At 54.7% G+C, this 16,941-nt stretch overlaps 8 protein-coding genes across 8 annotated transcripts; 2 read left to right on the forward strand and 6 right to left on the reverse strand.

Moving 5' to 3' along the window:
• Positions 1–619: 619 nt before the first annotated feature.
• Positions 620–2,298, reverse strand: BJX68DRAFT_276464 (permease for cytosine/purines, uracil, thiamine, allantoin-domain-containing protein; the record flags this gene model as incomplete). The annotated part of the gene is made up of 3 exons (XM_071048103.1): positions 620–663; positions 822–1,921; positions 1,970–2,298. 3 exons carry the CDS (start codon positions 2,296–2,298, stop codon positions 620–622), a joined length of 1,473 nt encoding a protein of 490 aa, XP_070897809.1.
• A 472-nt stretch (positions 2,299–2,770) lies between these two features.
• Positions 2,771–3,875, forward strand: BJX68DRAFT_239436 (cyanuric acid hydrolase/Barbiturase). Its single transcript, XM_071040536.1, has one exon. It carries the CDS (start codon positions 2,813–2,815, stop codon positions 3,833–3,835), a length of 1,023 nt encoding a protein of 340 aa, XP_070897810.1. The 5' UTR covers positions 2,771–2,812; the 3' UTR covers positions 3,836–3,875.
• A 547-nt stretch (positions 3,876–4,422) lies between these two features.
• BJX68DRAFT_268027 (amidase signature domain-containing protein) lies at positions 4,423–5,847 on the forward strand (the record flags this gene model as incomplete). The annotated part of the gene is made up of 1 exon (XM_071045972.1): positions 4,423–5,847. One exon carries the CDS (start codon positions 4,423–4,425, stop codon positions 5,845–5,847), a length of 1,425 nt encoding a protein of 474 aa, XP_070897811.1.
• Positions 5,848–6,017: 170 nt separating this feature from the next.
• Positions 6,018–7,041, reverse strand: BJX68DRAFT_256034 (uncharacterized protein; the record flags this gene model as incomplete). The annotated part of the gene is made up of 3 exons (XM_071043133.1): positions 6,018–6,481; positions 6,587–6,978; positions 7,028–7,041. The coding sequence occupies 3 exons, from the start codon at positions 7,039–7,041 to the stop codon at positions 6,018–6,020; spliced, it is 870 nt and encodes a 289-aa protein (XP_070897812.1).
• A 658-nt stretch (positions 7,042–7,699) lies between these two features.
• BJX68DRAFT_239442 (ketopantoate reductase family protein) lies at positions 7,700–9,182 on the reverse strand. Its single transcript, XM_071040537.1, has 5 exons — positions 9,121–9,182; positions 8,974–9,067; positions 8,853–8,907; positions 8,544–8,746; positions 7,700–8,456 (listed from the first exon to the last, which is right to left on the reverse strand). Exons 1-5 carry the CDS (start codon positions 9,159–9,161, stop codon positions 7,881–7,883), a joined length of 969 nt encoding a protein of 322 aa, XP_070897813.1. The 5' UTR covers positions 9,162–9,182; the 3' UTR covers positions 7,700–7,880.
• A 1,234-nt stretch (positions 9,183–10,416) lies between these two features.
• Positions 10,417–11,898, reverse strand: BJX68DRAFT_239444 (uncharacterized protein). The gene has a single exon (XM_071040538.1). It carries the CDS (start codon positions 11,857–11,859, stop codon positions 10,783–10,785), a length of 1,077 nt encoding a protein of 358 aa, XP_070897814.1. The 5' UTR covers positions 11,860–11,898; the 3' UTR covers positions 10,417–10,782.
• A 999-nt stretch (positions 11,899–12,897) lies between these two features.
• BJX68DRAFT_239445 (lytic polysaccharide monooxygenase auxiliary activity family 9 protein) lies at positions 12,898–14,301 on the reverse strand. The gene is made up of 2 exons (XM_071040539.1): positions 14,017–14,301; positions 12,898–13,955 (listed from the first exon to the last, which is right to left on the reverse strand). The coding sequence occupies exons 1-2, from the start codon at positions 14,189–14,191 to the stop codon at positions 12,997–12,999; spliced, it is 1,134 nt and encodes a 377-aa protein (XP_070897815.1). The 5' UTR covers positions 14,192–14,301; the 3' UTR covers positions 12,898–12,996.
• Positions 14,302–15,097: 796 nt separating this feature from the next.
• BJX68DRAFT_276467 (FAD-binding oxidoreductase) lies at positions 15,098–16,809 on the reverse strand (the record flags this gene model as incomplete). Its single annotated transcript, XM_071048104.1, has 5 exons — positions 15,098–15,602; positions 15,656–15,897; positions 15,951–16,296; positions 16,349–16,452; positions 16,507–16,809. 5 exons carry the CDS (start codon positions 16,807–16,809, stop codon positions 15,098–15,100), a joined length of 1,500 nt encoding a protein of 499 aa, XP_070897816.1.
• Positions 16,810–16,941: the final 132 nt, after the last annotated feature.

Consider the following 16,941-nt stretch of genomic DNA (forward strand, 5'->3'; position numbering starts at 1 on the left):
GTATGGAGTGTACACGGAGAGCCCTACTTGGCGCCCGCTCGCCCGCATGTGCATCTCGTAGCCCAACATGGCCAGTGCCTGTAGAGAACTTGGGTGCTGGCTGTGCGCCGCTAGCGCCCGCGATGGGGCTCAAATTCCCATTCCAGCTGCAGATCCTGCCCTAATTAGATCTGTGCACGAGTCGGTCGGAGGTTTGCAGATTGGGAGTGGGAAAAAACGTTCCAGAAAGACGGCGAATTGTCCGTAGTATTGTTGTTCCAGCAGATATATCCGAAAAAAGCTTGTAAAGACTGGATCTTCACATGTTAGCGCCAATCTAACCACTTATTCAAAGTCTGAAGTACGGTGTACTTGCAGAAATACTCGCAGCATTGAACTATTACGAGGTTATCAGTGTTAGGACTTGCTAACTGGTGAAATTGCTTCGTCTTACATCTACGCCACAGACATGGATCTGGCGTAGTTGTTCAAGGGTATTCGAATGGTTCGAGGGTATAGAAGAAAACACCTTAAATCTTATATTACGTTCTAGGGCAATGCATCTAGTCTTTCAGACAGAGCTGGTTTTTGATTATGATCTGAGCGTACTGTGTGCCTAGCTTTACACTGCAGTGGGCATTCAGTAGAAATACACAGGATTAATAGCTCCCAGAGAAAAATGGCCTGCGAAGTCTTAATATCTTGATCAACAGCTTCACCCACAACGAATCAGCCACTCTAGATATACTCCACCCCCTCCGACTTGGCCTGAATCCGCTCCTCCTCCACACCATCTCCGGACGTATACAACCACTCCCTCGCGAGATCAGTATCCTCCTCACCAGCGCTAGTATTCTCGCGACCAGGAAACAAGTAACTGCTCCCCAGATACAAAACGCCGGCAATTACCAACCCCACAACCCAACTCATCGTATAAACATCCTCAAACCCCCTCGGCACCCCCGTGATCCCAGGCGTAACCGACTTCGCGAGCCCCGGCAGATTCGGCACAAGCGCAAGGAAAAACGAACCCACCGCACGAAGGTTCCAGCCACGGGTATACCAGTACCCTCCACGCTGCTGATAGAGTTGTCCGAGACGGATGCGCCTGCGGCGCAGAATCCAGTAATCCGCAAGAAGAATCCCGCACAGGGGCCCGAGAAAGACAGCGTACCCGTTTAGGAAGTTGAGAAGATTCGTCGCGGAGTTGAGGATGTTCCACGGTGTGACTGCGACGCCAAGAATCGCGCATAGGAACTGCCCGCGGCGGATGTTGATGTGGCGCGGGAAGAGGGAGGCGAGGTCGTTGCCGAAGGCGACGGAGTTGCCTGCGATGTTTGTGCAGAGGGTTGCGAAGGCGAAAAGGAGGGCAACGAAAAACTGCGCGGCGCGCGAGGAGAAGTGGCCGAGTAGGGAGAGCGGGTCCCATTCTGGTTCTTGTAGCGCGAATATGGTTGTTGAGGAGGAGGCCAGGACGACGCCGAGGAAGGCGGTTAAGGTTAGGCATAGCGGCATCATGAGCGCTTGGGCGTAGAGCGTGTATCGTGGGTTCTTGGAGTATCGGCAGAAGTCGCCCATGTTCAGGGCAAAGGTGGCCTGTGGGCCTAGGGTGGATGTTATCGCGGAGAAAAAGAGGAAGGCGGTGCTGTAGCCTTGTTTTGGAGTTGAGGGCTGGTTGAAGATGGGTCCGAAGCCGTGGGCGCGGACGAGGGCCCAGATGAACAGGACGAGGCCGGTGATGGGCATGAGGAGGAGCTTTGCGCGGAAGAGCCAGCGGAGGCGGGAGACGGGGATTGCGAGGAAGGGGAGGGTGAGGAGCCAGAAGATGAAGAAGCAGAGGAGGTCGGCGGAGGTGGTGTTGGATGATGCGGGAAGATGGTTGGGGATTCGCCGGGGGAGCGAGGGCCAAATGGCTGCGAGCATTCGGTAGACACAGCTTCCTCTGTAGGATTATCAGTTAGAGTATGAGGAATGCATGGGGGAGGTCTACCCGGTGGATATCTGTATCCCGTACCAAAACACAGCAACTATGGCTCGGATGGCAACGGCGAGCTTTGCTCCGTGTAGTCCCCAGCTGGCGCGGCTGATGACAGGAAAGTTGACCCCAGTTGCTGCTCCAGCATAACCATTTAGGGCACAGGGGACCATGACCAAGACGTTGCCCACAACGACAGCTCCCATGGCCATTCCCGGACTAAGCCCGTTCGCAATGAGGGATCCAGCCATCTGCAGGATGGGAATCTGGAATCCCTCTGAGATCCAGAACCCTCCCACGTCATACCAGGCCCAGGTCCGGTCCTTGAACGGGACGGGGTCCATGTCGGCGTTGGTGAAGCTGTTTTCTGGGAGGCATTGAGAGGGAGGTGGATGAACCGTTATCCTTTGACGTAGTTTTATCATGTTTACTCGATTGCTGCAATACTACCTGTACCTCCACGTGGGAGGTGGAGAGGAAGCTATATATACTCTCATCTCCATTCATGTTCTTGATGTTTTCTGGGTCAATCTACGGTACCAGACCTACGGAGTACTGACTCGCTATCGATCCTGTACCTCGATATCTGATATCACCAGCGATAAGCTCAGCCTTATACTCATTTGTCGAACCAAGCAATTTCGCCGCTCGCCGCGGCCCGCGGCGAAACTTAGTCTGATTACTCCAACTCAGCCACGACTCCAACTCACCAATCGCCATGACTGTTATCTTATCGCTTATCAGATCCAGGATAAATACTATCAAGTAAGGATAATGCTCAAGGACTGGCATAAACAGCAAATTTGCCAACGGCAACAGCTGTTGCGTCCAGAGAGTTCACCGATCAGATCAACAACAATGGCCGCCGTCGACATCTTCAAGTACACGACCACCTCCCCCGCAGACACAACACCGCTCTCACTTCTCGAGAAAGAGGGCTACGATGGATCCGACGTCGTCGCTGTAATCGGCAAAACAGAAGGAAACGGCTGCGTCAACGATTTCTCGCGCACCCTTAGCTCGCACGTATGGGAGGCCAAAATCCCGTCGTCCGCTGTGACTGTTTTCTCCGGTGGGACGGAGGGTGTCCTCTCACCGCATGTTACGTTCCTCGTTCGGTCGACGAAACGGACGGGTCTTGTTGCGTGCTCGGGGCAGACGAGGGATTTTGCGCCAAACGAGGTTGGGACGGAGGTGCAGAGTCGCGAGGTGGCGGGTGTGATTGAGAAGATGGTTTCTGAGGCGGGGATTCGGAAGAGTGCCGTGCATTTAGTTCTCATCAAGTGCCCACTGCTTACGTCGATGGATATCGAGCAGATTCGTGCGGCGGGACAGACGCCTCTCACGACTGATACGTATGAGTCCATGGCGGTTTCGCGGTATGCGAGCGCAGTGGGGATTGCCCTTGCCCTTGGTGAAATCACACCGGACAAGGTCGCCGTTGCACTGCACGCAGAGAACGAGCCCGTTTGGAGCTCCCGAGCGAGCTGCAGTTCCGGCGCAGAGCTGAAAAACTGCCACATCATGGTCCTTGCCGCTGATCCACAGGTAGAAAACGGCCGACTCCGCGCAACATCAGGCTACATGAAGGATGCGATTGACGCGGGGGTCCTTCTGGAAATGCTCGACAAGATCAAAGCGGAGAAGGGCAAGGTTGTGCAAGTTTTCGTCAAGGCAGAGGCTGATCCGAGCGGGTCGATCCGGGGACTGCGGCATACGATGAGTACGGACAGTGATATCCACAGTACGCGGCATGCGAGAGCGGCTGTTGGAGGGCTTGTCGCTGGGTTGGTAGGGGATTCGGCTGTGTATGTTAGTGGTGGAGGAGAGGGGCAGGGGCCGCCGGGGGGTGGCAGTTTGGCTATTGTTTATTCTGTATAGATTCCAATATTGATTGAGTTAATGTCACCATGCAAGAGATATACTATTGAGAAATGAAACGCGCCCTCTGGCGAATTCCCCAAGTAGTTCTTTTTCGTGAACCACTTCCAACAGTAGACGATCATCTTTATTATTACTATTTCTATTGCTACGAGAGGAGTGAAGACACTATTACTTGTTACTTGGTTTTCTAATCTTGGGATAATCCTTCCTATGAAATTATGATCTTTAACTTAATAACGAACAAACATGCACAGCATGAGTACTTGAACGGCTGCAGTACGTATTCTGACCGCGTAATAGTAGGTCAAGGACAGGGACCGACAAGATCACTTAGCATGCTGTTCCTGTTCCGATAGAGGATAGCAGATAAGGATTTCGAGTCATGGAGCCAGGGGCCATTTGGCCGCGGCGTGGTTCTTATCAGGCGTGCCTGCGTCTCCAACTCGAATGTGGGGAACCACATGGCTCGCCCAGCTTGTTAAATGGTTCGTGGTATTTCTTGACTTTGCTCATGTCTCTTGAAAGTAATTCTTAGCAGTCAACTTAATCTTTCCAACCCAACTCTCTTCCATATATCCGTCACAATGGGCTCACTAGAAGGCTCCCTCGAGCCAACCCTCGACATCACCACCCTCCACGAGCTATACACAACCAAAAAGCTCACACCTACCGACCTCATTAACCATCTCTACGACCGCATCGAATCCTACCCCGACAAAGCCGTCTGGATCCACCTCATCCCGCGCGACGAAGCCCTGTCAGCCGCAACGACCCTGACAAAGCAATACGCCAACACGACCTCCCCTCTCCCACCCCTCTACGGCATCCCCTTTTCCGTAAAAGACTCCATCGACATCGCCAACATCCCGACAACCCTCGCCTGCCCCTCCTTCGCATACACACCCACCGAAACGGCCCCCGTCGTGTCCAAAGTCCTCGCCGCAGGCGCCATCCTCATCGGAAAAGCAAACCTCGACCAGTTCGCCACCGGCCTCGTCGGCCACCGCTCCGCATACGGCACGCCGCGCTGCGTTTTTGATTTCGAATACATCTCCGGTGGGAGCTCGTCTGGTTCCGCGGTGGGTGTCGCCGCGGGCCTCGTCTCGTTTGCCATTGCGACGGATACGGCGGGGAGCACGCGTGTGCCGGCGGCGTTGAATGGGCTTGTGGGGTTGAAGCCGACGCTCGGGGCGGTTTCGACGGTGGGGCTTGTGCCGGCGTGTAAGACGGCGGATTGTATTACGGTGCTTGCGGGGAGTGTGCAGGATGCGAGGGTTGCGTGGAAGGTTATGAGGGGGTTTGATGAGGGGGATGTTTTTGCGCGGAGGGAGGTTCCTGTTCCGCCTGCTTTTGGGGATGTGGTGAGGTTTGGGGTTCCGCCGGAGGAGCTGTTGGATGTTCTTTCAAAGCCGTACAGGGCGTTATTTGAGCAGTGTGTCGGTGCACTGTGCAGCTCCAGCAAAGAGGTCGCAGTGCAGCTGCAGAAAACCGACTTTGACTACACCCCCTTCCAATCGGCAAACAACATGCTCTACGGGAGCTCGATCGTCGCGCAGCGCCTCGTCGCCTTTGACGAGTACATCCAGACCCACGGCCTCGACAAGCTGCATCCAGTCATCAAAACAATCTTCGAGTCCTCATCAGGCTTCGACGCCGTGCGCGCCTACAAGGACATTTTCGATCTTGCCCTGTACAAGCGCCAAGCAGAGAGGCAATTCCTTGAGAACATCGATGTCCTGGTCGTCCCGTCGACAGTGACACATTTCACCGTTGCAGAAATCGACGAGGATCCCATCGGGCGAAATAAGCTGATGGGGAGCTTTACGCATTTCGTGAACCTGCTGGATCTATGTGCGGTTGCGGTGCCGGTGGGCAAGTGGAGGAATGCAAAAGGGAATTTGATGCCGTTTGGGATTACGCTTATTGGGCAGGCGGGGAGGGATGAGGAGTTGATGCGGTTGGGCGAGGGGATTGTGGAGTATATGAAGACTCGGTTGGAGGTTGTATGATTGAGTGGTAGATCAGAGCTTATGATTGCGAATAGCATTGAAAACTAAGATGTTTAGTCGGTGCTTGAATTATCAGACTTTACCTCGATAACTGTGTCCATACCCATCTCTCTAGCACTCGAGTTTCAAGTATCATCTATAGCGCATGGTGGTTCACATTTCCAGGGTACTTACGCCGCTGTTTTCTCCTCCCGTCGCCAGCGCCACCACCGATCAATATGCGGCTGGTCACTAACAACCGCCAACAACCGACTGAGCCGAATTGCAGTCGGTTCCGTAGGGAAGTAATCGCTTCTTGCTGGCTCAGCGGGCGCCGCCGGCCCACCCTCACAGTACCAACAATCACCATCAAGCTTCTCCGTATGCGCGAGCTGATGCTGGATGTTGCGAACACTAGTCTCCCTCTGCCACTTCTTGTGGTCGCTTTTGAACCTCTCGTAGCAGTCGATGTCGAACGTCCGCCCGCCGTATTCGAACCAGTCCTTGATGGCGTCTGTAGAGGATTCGATCGACACTTTCGTGTTGGGGGGCGCGCAAACCCATCCGTCGAGCTTTAGATGCCCGTTTACGACGAGGTCTGCGAGGTTGGGGATGATGCGCTCGATGCAGGTGATGTGGTAGTACTCGACAAGCTCTGCCGTGAGAACCGGTGGGCAGTTAGAATAAAGTCTTGGTCCTTCATATAAACACTAGTAAACCGACACATTGGCGGAGGGGGAAAAGAAAAAGGTAGACATACCCCCACCATACAGATTCCTCCCACCCTTCAGTGCAAAGCGATAATGAGACCGAATGATCGGCTCGCGCGCTACCTTTTTGATTGCACAGTCCCACGCCCGGCAGTGGCTGGCTTTTACTCGCGGCACCTCTTGCAGGTACAGAACTTGCTTTTCATCGTCGTCGGTATCTTCCAAGCTGCTTAGTATGAAGCTTGCTTCTTCTCTTCGCCGCCGAGCAAGTCTCTTCTTCTCCCTTCGGAGGTTTCTGTCGGCGTCCGTGGCTACATCAGGGTTGGGGGCTGGAGTTGAGCCTGGTCGCGTCTCGTTGGTTGACTGTGAAGGCTCGGTGGGCTCACTCATCCTGGCTGTGTTGTTCGGCTCTGCCTTGGGCGTCGCGATAGCGGTCAGGCTACTAAATAGGATAGTTCATGGGAGAGCTAGGCCGTGGCTCTTATAAGTACGTCGAAGGAGGCATAATCTCAGCTACGAGGTGGGCTACGTGTGCGGCGCAGGCAGCGTGCATTCAAGACATCGCGTCCCAGGGCAGGAACCAATCATTCATGTCCAGCATTGGAGTTTCTGTTGGAATGAAGGAATGCAATCTCCCTATTGGGCAGCTAGAAACCACCACCATACAGTCGAATGCTAACTAATCACTAGCCGCGGTTAGATCCATGTCACCCTATCAAAGCGCGTCTACGCAGGAAGGGAAACTGTGCCTGCAGCCTTGTCTGATTATTCTTCTCTCAAATACTGCCGAGTACTGACATGGCTTGTTCGCTCCTTTCCTTTAACATTTACGTGCAGTCAAGGTCCCTGATGATGCACGCCGCAGAAGAGCGAACCCCGGACTACCGTCATATTCGACATGAATTACCCGAGTCCCTCTTTTCTTTCTTCGTGGCTATCCAGTTAGTAAGGTACGGATCTCTTAAGACAGGGTTTCCCCTTCCTCTTACAGCAGGACTACTGCCAGAGGAAAGAGCAACTGTGAACCCCAGGGTATCTTTCCAGATTAGTCAACTTTGCCATGGGAGCGCACCTTCCTCGACCTCGCAGGTTCCACACAAGGAAGGTACACCCCTACTGGTCAGGCTGGGTTGCTCGTTTTCCTACTACGACTTGGATTCCTATATAGAGACGGAATGTATGCTCCCTCTAACCCCCCTTGCACCTTCCTTATGTTCAGCTGTTGTTGACTGTGGTAAAATGGTTTTCAGGCTGCTTCTGGTTTTGACTCGAACTGTCCGGTCATACTAGTATCGTCCATCTATACCTCTACAGACAACCGTACCACCGCGTCAAATCCTCTTTCTACCTCTCCGGATTGAAAATCTTCTTATTAACCGCCGTAAGCAGCACATACAGCGACTCCAAACACGGCGTCGCAACACCCAATTCCCTCCCCCTCTTCACCGGCACACCCAGGATAACCTCCACCTCCATCCCCCTCCCCGCCTCGCGATCCGCCTGCATACTCGTCCTCAGCTTCCCAAGCCCCTTTACACGCTCCATAAGCATATCAACGAGCCCCTCGTCGAGCGGAACCCCACATGCGCGTCCCACCGCAATCACCTCGCCCATGAGTTTTCTCGTATACGGCACGGCGTCGGGGGAGGAAGACAGCCAGGACTCGACGTCCTGGTCCGTCAAGGCGGTAATGGCGTTCCAGGCAACGTTCCACACGACTTTCTCCCACCGGCAGAGCTGGATGTTCGGGACGACGTCGTAGTGTGTTCCACCGGAGGTGAAGAGCGTTGTGAATTGGCGCAGCCGCGATTCTTCAAGGGCTGTTTCGAGGCGCGGGTTGGGGAAGAGGCCGAGTTGGGTTCGCTCGGAGGTTGTGTGCGTTATGACGCCGGGCGAGGGTTGCGCGGCGCCAACCCAGACCTGTCCTCTGTCTATCAGTTCTGTATCCCCTCTCCATGTAGATATCTTTTATGGGACGCAGGGTGGGGTGAGGAGGAGACAACGTACAACCCCCGAAACAACCGTCTGATCCGGAAACCTCTTTCTGAACGGATCCTCATTGCCGACTCCATTCTGCAGCACGACAATCGTCGTGTCTTGGCTGATGACTGGGTCCAGCGGGACGATTGCTCCTTCGGGGTCGACGGCTTTGTGTGTGCAGACGACAAAGGCGAAGTTTGTGCTGGATGCTTCCGATGGGTCGCGGATTACTTTTCATTCCTGTTAGATTGATGCAGCCTTTTCTTTCTGGTTTGAAGGATGAGGTTGGACGTATGGGAAGTAGAGAGGGAGGGCCGGCCCGCGTCTGGTGCGTACCTCGATCCGGGCGAAAAGTATGCTGTCCATGATTCATGCTTGTGATTTGGATGCCCTATTCTCTTAGCCCCATTCTTCCCGTTGCCAGTATGCCATATCATGAGGGCTTCGATGGGCGTACATTCTTCACAACAGCATCGTAATTCGAGCGCGCGACGACGGTCAACCGGACGCGGTCGGCGCGGTGCAGGATGAAGGCGTAGAAGGAGCCGATGCTGCGTTTGTCAGTCCATACATAGTTCACATAATTTGGGTATGAAAGGCGCACGCTCCAAGCCCGTAGAGGAGGACATCGATCGGCTCAGCCATTGTACCTGTTCCTGCGTTGACAGTTGTCGATGACTGATGTTTGTGCGCGGGGGACGGTTTAAATAAGTGGGGGTCGGAGAATCCCCGACAGGGCGCAGACTACGCCCCACCTGTCAGCATGAGCTAAGATCATAGAATACATACTCAAAATATAGTAATGAGCGACGTTTTACTTTACAGCTATATGTAGGTCACATCAGATTCGCCAGGACGCCATTACTCTCCTTCCCCGCCGTTCTTTCGCCGTGGTTCGTCTCCTGAAAACTCCACAATAACCTCCCTCATCTGCCAAATCCTGCGCTGCGAACTATTACTCCCGCTCTCCGCATCATACCCATCTTTGGTCGATTCACAGGCGCGGCGAAAGAAGGGGGCGGGGAGTGGTGATGCAGGCGGCGGCGATGACGACGTTTTGCTCGATTAGGCCCCAGATTACGAGCGGGGGTCACGTTGTATACTGTCGCCACCTTTGCATTAACTATTTTCCACTCTTGGTTATACCAGTGTGGTAGGAATGGGGGAGAGAGGGGAAGGGGGGCATACGAGGATCCTCCTAATCCGTAAAAAGCGGCATATCCGTCGTCTTGACGACCGTATCGACCGCCGAAAGCAGCGTGAGCGCGGGAACTCAGAGAGCCGGCTTCATTCTTGTCGAATGGTTTGCCTGCCGTAGTGAGGCCTGCGAGGATGGAGGAGACGGACATTGTATGCGATAGTAGAAGTTTGTATATTGAATATAGAGTGAGGGAGCGTGTCGACAAGTCCAAGTTAAGAGGGCCACCTCACGCGCGACCCCATATCTAGCGGCCTCCGCGGCATAGACTTGGAGAGCCAGTGCGTCCTCTAGTGCAGGATCAAGATTCCTCAGTCCGACATGGTGTAGAGTAGATGAACGTGCACCACGTAGTGTCTTGCAAAGACACAGAGAGCATGCGGCCTTCAGTGATGCATGAGAGGGCTTGCAGGATCACCCCACTGGTGCCGTGCGAAACCACGAAGCAGGCTATACCGTGTTGAGGCGCTGATGCAGAGGGAGGCTCCAATGCCGATGTTCTAGGTAGCTCATTACCCGATTCAGGGAGGGTCAATGCAGATGACATGGGATGGCCCTATTTGAACCAGTGGATTCCCGCTAGTAGTGTAGACCCAGTGGTGCTAAATGCTTACGCCGAACAGTACATTTGGCGATTGACCAATATCCATCCTTCTGGTCCCTTCTAGCTCTCGTCTCCACGGTGCTCTTCCTATTCTAGTACTGGCACATGGTCTGATTTGTGCTCTGGATTATGCACTTCCAGGGCTATGGAGAACTATGGACGGCATGAATAGGCTCAGCCGCATCGAATGCGATGCATCACAATTTGTGCACTAGAGTTCAAAGCACTGTTTTTCCGTCCGCCACTCGATCTAGCCAAGCAATGTGGCTATCCCAAGTGTCATTTAGCGCGAACTATCGTTCGTTCAAGTGGTATGTGGGCTACCTGTACGAATGCTAACGCCTCAGGAACCATGTCTATCCTGATAACCCGATGGCTCTGTAGCCTGTCTGACACCTGTCACTTGTCTATACTCAATTTCCACGCCCAAATCATCGCACCAACCGGCTTTTCTCACCGTAGCCCTATGAGGAACTTCTTGCGCCCTCGGCGCTCGTTGCCCTCATCCTCTCTCGCTCGCGAAGATACTCCTCGCGCTCAGTCGCCCACCCCGGCAAAACCTTCGACAGAGGCTTGATTTCTGCATCCGAGTTCGGGACCAGAACATCCGGATCAATAGTGCGAATCTTTGTGCCCGCCACAAAGGGCAGCCCCTCTTTGTTAGGGATCCCCTCCCTCTCCAGTCCATCAAGAACACCATGATCTTCCTCGCTAGCGACGTTCCGCATCAGATCCCAGAATTCGCGGTCGGAGAGCGTCCATAGCGCTTCTTCCGGGATCAATCCCTGCTGGATTACATTTCGTATCACACCCGCCAGCCGCCGGGACATGTCGCCATGCGCGCTATTGCCCCAGAGCGCCCCATCGACCGCGATGTATGCGCGTGAGAATCCTAGTGCGACGTCTGCGTCGTCGAGAGCCAATATCCGTCTCGGATGCCTCGCATCCGGAACCGCACGCAGAGTCCTCAAAACCCCCCTCGCCTGGCCGAGACTCAGCTTCCCCAACGCAACCGTGTCGCGCAGCGCATAGTCCACGCGATCCGCACAGAGCCGCGGAGCCGGCTGCTCGACAAGCGGGAACAATTCTTCGCGCAGGACCTCGTCGGGGTCAAGGCCATGCCGGCGGATGATCTCTGGTAGATCCGTCATCCCCCGGACATATCGGTCCTTGTGCACTTCGTGGAAACTCTCCTCGCCCGGTGCTGAGAGCGCCCCGTCGATGACGTGGCTGAAGACCGTGTGGCTGATGTCGTGGAGGAGGGCGGCGACTTGTTCGGGGAGGGTGGCGCCCTGTATGCGCACGAGCAGGAATGCGCCGATGGAGTGTTCGAGGCGCGTTATGTTGGGCAGCAGGGCTAGGATGCCTGTTACCCCGTGTTGGTCGATATTTCGGAGGCGCAGGACGTGTGGGGAGTGGAGGAGGTCCAGCAGGACAGGCTCGGTGATGAGGTGCTCCCCGTAGATTTCATCTTTTATGAGGACTGAAGTGGTGGAGGGGTAGGTGAGGGTCTGGAAGTAGCCGGATTTGAGGGATGTCATTATGTCTATTCTATGAGTAGGCTCCTCTATGCATGCTCTAGCCTGTCATCGACAACTCGAGAAATGGTGTCAGATGCGGGGATGGCGATGATGCCGGTGTGGAAGAATGATGTTCCTCTTGCATAAACGAGGGATCGGAGATGTGCCAACTTGATTGGACAGTCCGCTATGCATGCATAGTCTTTGACTCTGTGATTTAGGTCGCCTTTAACAAACGTCGACGAGACATCCATGTATAAAATCCGATGTCTAATCATGGTTCCGGTCAGTCGACGGGGCATATGGCAAGCGATATCCCACGTTTCAGGCGGATTCCTTTTCTATATCCATATAACGAAAATATCCCACAATATCTATCCTCCAAATGTCACAATCATGGTAGAGGCTGTCTCGACGCGAGCCATAGTTCCAACTCTAGCGAGATACTAAGCGCACAGTGGCTGGATCTAATGATGGTGCGCCCAATGCCTACTATACCAATGCCTTGGAACAACCGACTTGGGTAGCCTCGTTCAATACCCTATCCTTCTACATTAGCCGCAGCCGGTCTGTGGAAGTCCGCCCCCTCTCAAAACCAAGTGATAGACCGAAGCGATTCGCTGCTGAATAGCCTGTGAGACCTACCCTGACAACTCATCGCCCACTTTGCCCGACAACGACTACGTACCTTGACGGCGACCGGTCACATCAAGGGGAAACCCCGACACAGTTATCCCAGGACTAGGTCCAAGGAGACGAAGCGTACCTTCCCTATGCAGAACTTCGCTATGGGGAAAATGGCGACCCACGGCCGAGTTGACAAAAACGGCAGGGCACGATCGGCCGCTCCTTCCTTTACATTATCAGCGAGACCTCAAACTAAGAAAGGTGCGACCCAGGTCAGAGGGAACGTACCTTCCTTTTACAGAAATCTCAAAAGTAGGCAAGGAGCGACGCATGACCAGCTTGATGGGAACGGCAGGTGCGTTGGGTTGCCCTTCCCTCGAATGGTAATTACGATATAAGAATGGGAGCAACCGCGACCGAGAGATAGAGCAGGCTTAACTAGTTGATTGTTGTTGCTGTCTATAGATGATATGGATACACGAATGATCAAAGGCCAGAGGCAAACCCAGAAGCAAAGGCTATGGAAGGCATCTAATGCCCCCACCGCCGATGCTTCCTCGAAGATGCCGCCCCCTTGGCAAGCGGCTCAATCGACCCCGCCACCTTACTGAGCTCCGGCGTAAGCACCTTGCCCTTGTTCGGCGGCCCCGTCCAGTTGCCCGCCTCGCAGTTCTCATCGATATTCGTGCACTTGTCCTGCCACAGCTGGCAGTTCTTGTTCCCCGTCGGCGGCGCCGTGTTCCAGCACACGTCCGCCTGGTCCCAGCATTCCTTCGACGAAGCCCAGCACCCGTCTTGGTCGGTGTAGTCCGAGACCTCGAAGCCGCACCAGTCGTCGCGCTGCAGGATGCAGCCGGCGGGTTTGAGCCCGCGGACTTGGGTCATTACTTTGCCGGTTCCTGAGCGGGAATTGGAGGCGGAGCCGGTGTAGACGGCGGGGCCGTACATTGGGTACGGGAGGGCGAGGGGGGTTTCGTAGATGTTGAAGGTTAACCCGGGGATACTGAGCTCGTACGTCGAGGCGTCGATGGTAACCGTGTTCCCCTCAGTGAGCCGAACCTTGTCTCCACTCCCGACAACACCCTCGACGAAAACCTGCGCGCACCCAACATAGAACTGCGGGTCACGGGGGTCATCCTGCGCCGCATGCAGGGCCAACAACTCGGTGCGCACAAGGTATGGACCGGGCTCAATCCCCTGCGGAATCTTTGCAGAGAGAAAGCCGTTATTCTCGATGAGTTTCTCGGTACACCACTTGCCGTCGGACGAGTCGTAGTCCAGCTCCCAGATCTTGAACCACCCGGGGCCCGCGGCGTTGTTGTCGGCGTCGGCGTGCAGCACGCGCTTCATGTAGACTGCGCAGGGGCCCTTGTGGGATTCGTCGATTGAGCCGGGCGAGCTGCCATCGGCGTATTCGCGGAATTCAAAGGTCAGGGTACTGCCTTGCGCGGCGGGGCAGATGCGTGCTGAGGCGGTTTCGCCGTCGTAGCCTGTACATACCCATTAGTACATTATTTGTAGAGAGGTAAGGATTCTGGGGAGAAGGCGTACCGCAAGCCATCGCATCATTCGCGAGCGGTTCGATGGGGAAAGTAGCATGTTCAGGATCACGGTTCATGCGAATGCAGACGCCGTCGCCCTGGTTCTCGCCGTCGACATATAGAGTCGTCATAATTGTGTGGCCAGCCACTAGGGGAATCAATCCCAGTGCGTTGAGGAGACGCATGTTGAAGATCAAATCAAAATAAGTCAAAAGGAGTGTCGAGAAAAGAATGAATGAATGTCAAATTCAAAAGAAGGAATGACTGAAAAGAAGAAAGAACAGGATGAGGCGATGATCAACAAAGTCAAATCGAGCAGACCGGATGGAGGGGACGAATGCTTTATACGCGCCGAAGATAAGGTGCACCCTGGAAGTGGAGAATGGACATGGAGACATGGATGGCGATGGTTCCATCAGCCCTGAATTCAGGACCAGGCGCGGTGTGGCCCGACAGCCATGACGTTTCAGAACGCATCCCTCACCAACTGAACATCAATGGTCCAGCGCATCGATCTGATCGATCGAGCTCTGGGCCTGTTTCAGATTAATCGAGGTGTCACTCCGGAGTATAAAGGACAAAGGGCGGATGCAATTCTCCGACAGGTGGCTGCGCAGCCAAGCGTCTGTTTTGTTTGCGATGCACTCGTTCTAATAAATCTTCCCGTATGCAGTGTGACCTGGGCTGACAGGGACTTAGTCTTGGTTATCTCCCAAGACGGGCACTGAAAAGTAGGTGAGCGACAAGTCCACTGCAGCGTTTGCCCTTTAATGAGCGCAGGCCCAGTGCCGGCGTCAAGCGGTGCGTCGGTGCCAATGAAGTGTGCTGCCGCCCGAGCGGAGCGCAGCCACCTGGGTTTCAGGGTCGGATTGACAATCATTTGATTGACTGGGGGGCAATTACCGAGCGGGTGCAGGGAAAGCAGTTGACCAAACAGGGCAGGCGTCTGGATCCTGCGGGAGATTTTAGGGTGTGTTTCAGAATTGTGGCGCTTGGGGCCGACAATCAGGTCTGAGAATGGGATGTACAAACGACAAAGATAAGGTAGATACAATGAGAAGAAAGATAGGTATGTGATTGAGATTCAAAGGTCAATACACCTTAAACCCACCAGGCATCAACGACTGAAACGTCGCATCGGGATCATACTTCTGCGCAATGGAGACCAGCCGCTGGTGGTTCTCCGCGCCATAGCCCGGGAAAATCGACTGGAACCCCGCCGCATCTCCAATGTAGTTGAACGGATCATACAACCCTTTCTTCTGCGTCGCATTGTTAATGGCATACGTCGTCTCCTCAACCCACTGCAGCACGATGTCATCGTACTCGGCGCCCGTCCACTCGACCACCTCGGCGTACGCGAGATACACCTTCGAGGCGTCGAGACCGAGCGCGTTACCGCCGGCCTTGGCGGAGGCGTCCATCCAGAGCGCGCCGATGGGTTGCCAGTCCAGTTGGATGATGGCGATGTTTTCGGCGGGGATTTGCGCGTACAAGCTGGGGAGGCGCTCGAAGAAGGTGCTGTTGATGATGCTGATGCCGCGGTGGAGGTCTTTGATGGTTGTGCCGACGACTGTGCCGGCGACGAAGATGTCGCTATCAATTGTGAGTATACTGAATAAATAATTACTAGGAATTGGGGGACGTACTTGATTCCATCAGTGACCATCTGGCCAAGCTCAGCGGAGAATTCGGAAAGAGTCTTGAAAGCAAGCGTGCTCGAGACGGCCGGAATATCGGTAAATGGCTTGAAAGCCGCAGGAAACTGCTCATCCTGGCTATCGTAGAAGAGAATCGCAGAGGCGAGCGTCGCCGCGCCAGGCGAAGGAACCAGCGCAGGAACAATGTGCGTCTTGGGGTCGGAGATGTCGGCCGCGTACGTCGCAATAGCCTGTCCCGTTAGTCTTGTCGCCAAAAACCTGGAAATCCAATGGCTCATCTCACCTTCAAGAACTCATCAACATACTCCTCCGAAACCGTATACGATCCCGCCCAAATCTTCGACGACGAGATCGTCTGCATGTCAAACCGAGTTACAAGACCAAAGTTGCTGCTGCCTCCCTTAAGCGCCCAAAACAGGTCCGGGTAGCTGACCTTGTTAACCTCGACGACAGAGCCGTCGGCAAGCACGACTTGGTAGTTGACGACGGTGTCACAGCTGAAGCCGACCTGGTTGCCGTAGAAGTTGACGCCGCCCGCCAACAGAAGACCGGGGACTCCGACGGGGGAGAGGCGGCCACCCGCGACAGCGAGACCGTAGGGTTCGAGCCAGGAGTAGACGTCGCCCCAGCTGTTTATTGCCATTAGCTGCGTTTGTCTGTAGACGAGACGGGGGGACGAACCGGTACGAGGGGCCAACGGAGAGGATCGACTGGTCGTCGTTTAGTTCCAGGGTGTTGAGGGCCGACATGACGATCAAGACGCCGTTGTCAATGTTGTTCGAGCCCTAGTCTGTCAGCATCGCTGCACTTCCTCTGTATACGTAGTGTGGTCCACCCACCCGAATTCCCATATGTCCACCACCACGCACAGCAAACTGCGCATTGACGCTCTTCAACAACTTGATCGCCTCACCCAGCTCCTCCGCCGACGCAGGCCGAAACACACACGACGGCGACATGATCTCCGTATTCGACCAGAAGTTCTGCGACTCATTTTGGTACACTGTCGACTCGGGGAAGAAGACAGAGTCAGTCAGGCTGCCGCTCAGCGTGTTACAGCCTAGGTTATCCGACTGCTGCGCAGAGGAGGAAGCCACTAGCGACAGGACGCCGGCCAGGGGCAGGGCAGAAGCGACACGCATGGCGACGATAGTCAAGTCCTCAGCGAGAGGTGATAGAGAAAGGAGGAGGACGAAAAGTGACGCGATCGCCAGGTACAAATACATGGCGACAATAGCCTGGGGGCCGGCAGTCGTGCCAGAGGGGAGTCCCGA

This window comes from Aspergillus pseudodeflectus (genome assembly GCF_044049435.1).
Source record: "Aspergillus pseudodeflectus strain CBS 756.74 chromosome Unknown BJX68scaffold_28, whole genome shotgun sequence".
Lineage (NCBI taxonomy): Eukaryota > Fungi > Ascomycota > Eurotiomycetes > Eurotiales > Aspergillaceae > Aspergillus > Aspergillus pseudodeflectus.